The following is an 8,819-nucleotide window of genomic DNA, read 5'->3' on the forward strand; positions in this document are numbered from 1 at the left end:
CTATCATCGAGATTGTCCTTGCATCCCTCGGATCTTAAGGGGTTGGTCTCCTCATTTGCACAATCCAGTGTCAACAACCTCTGATGATCATGTTGAAAGTACACCATCAACTAGTGAAAGCGAAGTGTCAGGACAGAAAAGGAAAAGTAAATTCCCTTGTAAACTGTGTGAAGGCGATCACGTTGTCCACTGTTGTCCCTTCCTTGACGAAGCTAAAAGAGTTTTGGACGACCGTCCAGTTTCATCGTTACGGCTTCCTCCTAGATATAAGAAACTCTTGCCAAGTCCATCACTAGTTGAAAATCCAACTAACACACCATTGTGGTCAGTCGAAGCATCTATCATTGAAGATAAACCATCTGAATTCACACCAGATGAAAGTCAAAAGGTCGAGGCGACAGTTGACCCGGTCTTGCCTTCAGAGGGTCCATCTTCAGATGATACAGTCGCCGGAGAGAACAAGAGCGACACCATTCAAATTCTCTTCGTAAACACAGACTCCGATGAACATGGAGGCAGTGTACCCATTCCTTTACCACAGGAAGGAAGTTTGTCAGAGTCATATCCGACCGTCTATTCGGTCCCACCTCCAAGCAACCTAGTTGTTTCCTTCGATTGGAATCTACTAGGAAGACCCCGTTTACTGGCTAGTGTACCATTTCGAATCATTGCACAAATATATATAATGGTCATGGCTGGTACCATCATATATGAAGGGGCTTCTGTGAGTATCCTTTCCTCAACTTCTTGGAAAGCGCTTGGTTCGCCATCACTTTTTCCTGAGATGAGAAATCTAACTGGCTTTGACAAAGGAAGCAGTCGACCGTTAGGGATCCTCCCCAATGTGCCGATAACATTAAGAATGAAAACCGTTCACATGAACGTAATGGTAGTCCAAGGACCCCTAGATTATAATCTACTCCTTGGACGCAACTATATTTATTGCATGGGAGCCATTGTCTCCTCGCTATTTAGAGTAATGTGTTTTCCGCATGAAGGAAGAGTGGTCAGCTCGTAGACCAGCTTTCATTCCCCGGCTCACACATAGCAAATAGTCAAATACCATCCTTGAATGGTCTTTTCATGCAAGGAATGTCTCATCAATCCCCAGTCCATCCACCTGATGAGCGCGGGTGTTTCAGGAGGACATGATTGAAACCCAGGGGGCATGCACCCTGGTCTGTTTCAGTAGGAAAACCTTGGGCATAGAGTAGGTTTATGCGAAGGATATATGACTGGTTGACACACCCGTCCATTTAGGAAAATAGGGTTAGACCAGAATAAGATACCTCTGTTAGAAGGTAGGCCTTTCCCGATAGAACAAATGTTTTGTCTGCGAATTGAAGGGTAACCTGGAAAAGGTAGGCCTTTCCCGATAAAACAAATGTTTTGTCTGCAAATTGAGGGGTAACCTGGAAACTCTACTTCACTATACCTGGGGGCATGCAAACCTTTTGGCATGCAAGCAAAGTGCGACCATTTATTTTTTAAATTTGTAGGTCCTCTAACCCTTTAAACCCGTAGGATTGGTCGTTTCCTAACTTGCATAAAGAAAGGATGCGGGGCAAAGCTTTGTAAGGTGCAAGCTCCATAAAAAATGGCATCTTAGATGAGACATCCTTATTATACGACTGGATCGAGTAGTTTTTATGTGGAGTTCAGGCTCGTTAAAAATTAAACATAAGCAATGAGAAAATGTTTCCCCCAGAGTTTAAGCTCATTCATTAAAAAATGAACCAATTTCCGGTAAATAACCATGGTGAATGTAATATCATCAAACTTTGAGCCTTGGTCATGTTCTCATCATCACCTCCACTCTGTTTTTGGTTGATCATTCACCTCCATTTGATTTTTTACCCTTTTTGAGGAACAACTGCGAAGAGTGATCCTATTAGCCATCGTTGTGACACTGCCGTTATTGGAAAATTCCAAACCTTACCTGGAATCAGCTGCTACCCGAATTTATCACTCGTTCCTCGAAAAATGAGTCTCCTTTAAGCTATTTTCATCTGACTCGTAAAATATGAAAAGATTGCTGAGAAATTAGCCTCTCCAGCTCGTTCAAGTGACCGGAAGTGTTATCCCTCCTCTAGATTTTAATCTTTTTGGACCTAAGAGCTTATTACACAAAAAGATTGAGCGCTTGTTTTGTTCGGCTCGTTAAAATTACCGAAAATTCATCCCTTTTGCATTATTTTATACTTTTTTTAGACTTAAGGGATTATAAGACGAAAAAGGATTATTTGAGTTTTCTTTACGTCCCTTTCAGACTCTCTAAAATTGAAAAGGACCGAGCTATCTTTGTCGTTAAACTCGTTAAAACCGAATAGTGAAAAACTTGTCCATACAGATAAGAACGACTTTCACTATCGCTAGGCTCGTTAAAACATAGCGATGGGTTTGCCCGAAAGGAAAATTATAGAACAAGCATATGTTATCATCCTCAAGCTTGACAAAAATAAAGAGGTACTGGTCAGCAATGATTGGGGAAAAACTGGGAAGAAAACTTGAAGAAACTTTATTGGTAACAAGTTGCTCTTGAACATGACACTTTCACTCCACATCCGAGTCGGGTTGGGTTGTTCTGTTCACTGGTCATATCACCATTGGTCCATCACACCATCCATATTTGGGGTTAACGCTACCAATCCATCATTTCAGTGTCGCTGGTATGTTCAAGAGAAGTCGCTCAGAGAATTCACCTGTGTCTCATCCACTGCAATACATTCATAGTCCATTCTTTCATGACTGCCACCCTGAACCCTGTATCATCAGATCATTTTCACCTCCAAAATTATTTACTCCATTCCGTGCAATAGATGAGGGATTCGTTAAGGCCCTCCTACAACGGTTCGCTTCTTGTCGACATCAGCTCATTATCCAAGAAGTCGACTTAGGGACAACCCTTTCTGTACTTTGAAGCTTGCATGCCTCAATGGCAAGTTTCTCACTTCCGACGACAGGTTTCCATCAATGGCCTTCGACCGAAATATTTTGCATGGTGTTCAATGCCAAGTCCCTTATTCACACCACGTGAATTGTATTGTAGTACCTTGAGGGTCATCATCATTATCGATGATTCCTCTCGCGCCTTTTAACAACTTACATCATTGGCTGGTAATCAGACGATGTCTTTCCATGTTCGACTCCAGAACATCTCTCAAATGGATCGACTTGTACTTTGAGTGAAGATCAAATGATATTGAAGACCTCGGATCTAGTTTCATCCATCCGGGCTACGATATATATTCAGGAAAATAATGACATCAAATGTACATCATTGTTGCACAGATAATCATCTAATCTAAGGGATGATGGCTCTACCAGAATCATCAGTATGCACACAAACGATTATCTATCTTATGTACATAAAAATGAATTTATAAAGCTGAGCATGGGAATGCCTGCCTTAGCTAGATCATGAAAATATTATGAAGATAATGTATTGTATTGTATCTTATTACAGGTCTCCTTCCAGCTCGAAAAAACTTCGGATCCTCATGATAAAGCATTTCACCCGACATCAAAAGATTAACAACCTCATGCTTTAGGGGGCAACTATTATAGACATTTTTGGGCACTACGACCGCAATCAAACATGTCCATAAACCAAGGGCTCCTAAGTCCCTAAAAGTGTTGTTCCATAGCCTAAAAGAACAAGGTCAGCTGATTACATCATCTCCCAGAAGTTCTCCATGAAAAACTGCTCAGAACTAGTCAAAACTGGACCATCTCACCTGCTCCATGGTCAAAGTGCGATGCATCCCACCTAAACACACATGGGAGGTGCGATGCATACTGAAAGCCCTTCTATGGGGTGCAATGGGTGAGAGTGGACAAATGGCAGAGTCAATTTGCGAGGTGGATGATCATGGAATCTTCCAGAAACATCTCCTGTGACACTTGCCTCTCTGAATTTGCCCAGGGATGATTAAGAGATCATCAATCTCCAAGTGGAATCAAGAACTATCAGAGAGAGGACACTAATCAAATCTCAGAAGCTGACTCACTTACCTGCAATCATCTATATATGGATCCCTCATCCCAGAGATCCAGAGGCTGGAATTTTGTATCTTGTAAGGAAGTGCTGCTGGTTTCTTGGTGTAACATCATAGTGTTGGGTGATCTAAAGCTTTTCATGAGGTGAAGAAGGGCTTTCTTGCTGAGAGGATGACGTTGGGTCAGAACAATTGGTTGTAATCCTATTTGCTATTCTTGATATTAATAAAGCTATTCAAGTTTTCCTCTACATTCTTGTATGATTGATGATATATGCATTTGTGTGGTCAATATATATCTGGTCCTATATTGTTTGTGATAGTATATCTCTATTCTTGGATAGTGTTATGCTGCTTTGATTCCACAGGTGCTCTTTGAAGCTGGGTAGATGAGGAGTGGCAAAGATCTATCAGAAGGGAGAGGAATCAAGCAAGGAACCAAGCGCAAGTCAGAGGTTGGTCTCCTTTGTTCCCCTCTTATCTACTTCTCATAAAGGAAAACGAAAGTAGTTTTAGTTTGTTTGTTTCTAAGATAGCTACCAGTCTTAGTGGGATTAGCAGCTTTGCATAGACACTAGATTTTCCGATAACAGCTCTGCCCCCAAAATTCTCAATAACTTTGTTGCTTTACGCTGGCCTCTCCAATAAATTTTAATTCCTATAATATACCCAGAATGCAATAGAAAATCCCCAGGAAATGCATATGATGATGTTGAACTGGCTCATAAAGGATATTGATTTCCCTCCTTAGATTGGCACTTGAAGTCCACTAAAGCAAGGGGTGAGAAACTCGCTTGATAATCTCAGGTACAGACTTGGCTCAACAACTCAAGCGTGCTTGGTGAGAGTATATGTCAAAGTGTAAAAAGGTAAAAAATTATGTGAGCCTCCTCTATTATCCTTGGTTGCCTCTTCCTCATGTGGGTCCCATCATGAAATTCATTTCTTTCCCAAAGAGCTAGAGTCGCCTAGTAGACCGTATTTTCCTCTTAAATGGTCCCCACATTCCACTAGGGGCTTGATTTGCCTCTTTTCCCTTGTGTGAGTGCCTTAGCAAAAAATTAGAAATGGGACTCTCCAACCCACTTCTCCTAGGTTGGAAACCAAAATTATCAAAATTTAGTACAAATTATATTCTCACTTAAAATAATGGCTAAGTGGGAATATCAAAGTCCTCCCTGCCTAAATATTGCTTGTCCCCAAGGAACTGCGAAGATGGGTGCTAGAGTACCTGCTCACCCTCGCAAGTGGCATGCTCATTGTTATCTAAAAATCAGGCCCTGGAATGCTGCTGACCAGGAAGACTTCAAGTAACTATTTCAGACCTACTTTAGGCTGAGGCTTAGCCTCCTCAACCTGAGAGGGCTCTCTCTAGAGGGGTTTATGATTTTGATTAAGATAAGATGGCTAACTCTTTGTGAAATAACTGTGACAAAAATGAATGCTGGAAATATATTAAACAAGTTTCCATTGGGCCTATGGAGTCACTAACACTTCAAGGTAACAGTGAACTTAATCTTACATGGCAGTCAGGGCATTCTGCATTTGAAGTTCAGAACATAACACATATGGAACCACAGTTTATAGATGCATACAGGAAATCAGAGCACAATCAGTGAATTCTGAGTGATTATACATCTACACAACTGCAAAAAACATTAAGGGAAGGATAAAATCACACATTCTGAACATAGAAATCCTTCATGAATCCTGAGAAGTAAAATTGAAATTATATTACTGAAATGAGTGTTTACATAAGCCAAATACAAGCTGTATCATAAAATTTTCCAACCCCTATTACCTTGCTGTTTCAGCTATATATATAGAGTGTTTATTCTAACTGATTCGAGCTTCCTCCTCCAGCATGAGGGGAGCTCGATAACTACCTCTAATGACACCTATCAACTATTTAACTAACTAATAAATACAATAAAGTGCTGACTGGAGCTTTTTTAGAGTTCTAAATAAACTATGATTCTAACTCTATATTCCATGCATAATGGCTTCTCCTTGTTCTTTGACACCTGGTCCTCTTTTGATTTGGCTGAGCTGGAGGTTCAACGCTCCATGTTTGATCTTTAATGACACATCCTTTCCAATACCCTGAAAAATATGAAACTGTCCCTGTGTATCGGTCTTTAGTCTGCTTTATCATGTTCGGATCCAACGAAGTCTATCCTTTATCTTTTGATTACCCCAAAATAGAGCAGACTGCCACATCCATGATGTGCTGGCCACCGTTTCATGTGTGAAGACAACACCTTTCAAAAAGATTTGCTGATTTGTCAATCATAATTGATCGGCTCAATTGTAACATGCAGCTACAGCAGTTTCGTAGCGCGCTACGAAACTGCTGTGTAATTTCAAAAACACAGTCTTAGACTCTACTCTGTTTGTATACCTTATCTTCAATTTCATTGCCTGAAAAAAGGAGCACCAGATTTGTCTTGTCTTTTAATATCTGAATCAGAAGTGAGACAGTTACCATTGCCAAAAACCTGTTCAAGTATGCCAAAAAGCTCCTGCTGATTTTTTATTTATGAATTTTCCACAAAGATCCACCTCTGACTTATCCTTCAAACTATTCTGAAGCATCATCTTGCCCATATTTTCATCATTTCTAACACCAATGTCTGAAGCAAATTTCTCTGTCAACTGTCCAATTCGAAAATCCTTCCCCTCAGGCTTTTCTGCATTATTAAATTTCCTTCCCTTTTCATTTTCTATTAATAATTCCTCTGGCCCAATAACGTTAATGCTACTCACTGGACTTTGATCATATACTGGAGGACCAGTGGAGTTTTGAGATGGAGCCCAAAGTGCACAGATGACACAAAGCAAAGAAAATGAAAGAACATGCCAAAATGCACTTATAACCCATGCACTCTGCCAACGCTCACTGAACGGATCAGTTGCCTTGAAATACAGCTCATATCCAATCCATGCCACGGAAACAAATACAGCAACTGCCAATGCATTAGTGAACTTCCTGTAAATGTCTAGCTTAGCAAGCGACCTCCTTGCCTGAAGTTTCTCCAATGTTTTAGACAAAGAAGTAAAAATCCAAATAACGATGAAAGCATCCACAATTGCAACTGGCAGAACAAGAAACAATCTGGCTTTTCCTGATAGATCTTTGATGGACCCCACATTCTCCACAAGATCAAGCAACTCAGATGCCAGGAAGAACGTTGCTCCCAGAAGAAGCACCTTCGAAGTAAGACCTCCTAGAGTGGGCCTTACTACACCATAGCCCATTGAAACAACCAAGATAATGAGTCGGGATATGGTTTTCTTGACAGCACCAAATGTAACAGCCCAAATAGTAATACCTGTGGACCTGATTCCAGTTGCATTGAAATTTGCGTATTCAAAGTACAACAGTGTCATTTCAAAAATACCCAAAGAAATAACAAGAGTAATACAGTTCTGAAGCTGTAAAACCCACTGCGTTCTAGACTCTGGAGATCCATTTCTTTTGCCGTTTACAAGAATGCAGTTGTTGGGAAGCAAGCTCAACAATGGCCATTGCAGCAGCACTTGGTATCGTTTTCACTGAAAGACTTTTAAGATTAATTCCCCTCGTAGCCGCTGAACCACAATGTATCTCAAATACAGAGGATTTAATCTGATACGAGGGACACCAGCGCCGGATCCAAGGCAGGGATAGCACAGAAGCCATATCTATCTTCTTTTGTAAACTGGAAGAAGCACTCTTACCAGAATGGTCAACCCTTGTCTTCACTGTTATATTCTCTGCGGAATGCTGCATGGATCCTACAATATTTTGTTTCACGAGAGTATGGGGCAAACCAGTGTGATTTACCAAACTAGAACTTGCTAGATGGCCACCATGATGAGAATGTTCCCCAAGACAAGACGGTGACACATCACCCTGGTTTGACACACGTAGTATTTCATGATGTTGTTCTCTTGAATCCTTTTCAGATGCAGTCAATCTACTATTTTCCATCGCATCCACAGATGCCTCTTTAAGTTCTGCTCTATAATGTGACTGGATATCTTCTCGGTCCTTGTTGTCTTTAGCTCCACTGCATTCTGCTACAACCTTTTCTGGATGAAAGAAATCTAGCATTTTTACATCATGGCGGAATGTCTTCCTTAATCTTCTGGAAGAATGAAGATCTGTACCCATATGTTGGTATTCTAATGTTGAAGCCTGGGGACTAGAATGTGATGCAATACTGATTTCTGAAAGCAACCCCTCAATTTTCGAGCTACTGCAATCTCTGTAATGTGGAGGTGGTACGGCCTCTGTATCTGCTCCGAGCATTGTGCCTTTCCGATCTTTCTGTTCTTCAAGACATTTTGCAAATTAGAAACAAAGGAAAGTGACAAGAGCCCATTCTTCCCAGAAGTCATACTGCCAGATAGATCACAAATCGAAACCAGAATCAGAAGTTTCGGTCTTAATAGAGAATTTTCAAATTTGGTTTTGGATGGAAATCTCGATTTGAATAGTACAGGCAAGAATCAAATTTGAAGGCTACAGAACACGTGTCAAGACCGACATGTAAGACCTTGCACATGTTATTCCGTAAAATTCTTGCAGAAAATATGACAGCTGGGGTGAGATGTGCTGTGGATCAGCACGAATTCCCCATTTCGTAGCGCAGTTAGTGCAAAATCGGTGTTTTCCGCTACGAAACCACCTAAACCGAGGTTTGTGCGCTATGAACTTTGAAATAGGATTGGCATATGGAACTTAGGTGCGGTGTGAGACCATTGATGGACTACAACAGATAATTGACCCCATTTGACATACTAACCAGACTCTTAACAAGACTCTAAAACAAGATG

The 8,819-nt window shown here is 40.9% G+C and overlaps 1 protein-coding gene across 1 annotated transcript; it reads right to left on the reverse strand.

Moving 5' to 3' along the window:
* Positions 1 to 6,500: 6,500 nt before the first annotated feature.
* Positions 6,501 to 7,403, reverse strand: LOC149251241 (uncharacterized). The gene has a single exon (XM_089453829.1). It carries the CDS (start codon positions 7,386 to 7,388, stop codon positions 6,501 to 6,503), a length of 888 nt encoding a protein of 295 aa, XP_089309955.1. The 5' UTR covers positions 7,389 to 7,403.
* Between the last annotated feature and the right edge of the window lie 1,416 nt (positions 7,404 to 8,819).

The sequence above is a fragment of the Pinus tabuliformis genome, chromosome 7 (assembly GCF_031772625.1).
Source record: "Pinus tabuliformis cultivar Carrire ecotype Pingquan chromosome 7, CPIR1, whole genome shotgun sequence".
Classification (NCBI taxonomy): domain Eukaryota; kingdom Viridiplantae; phylum Streptophyta; class Pinopsida; order Pinales; family Pinaceae; genus Pinus; species Pinus tabuliformis.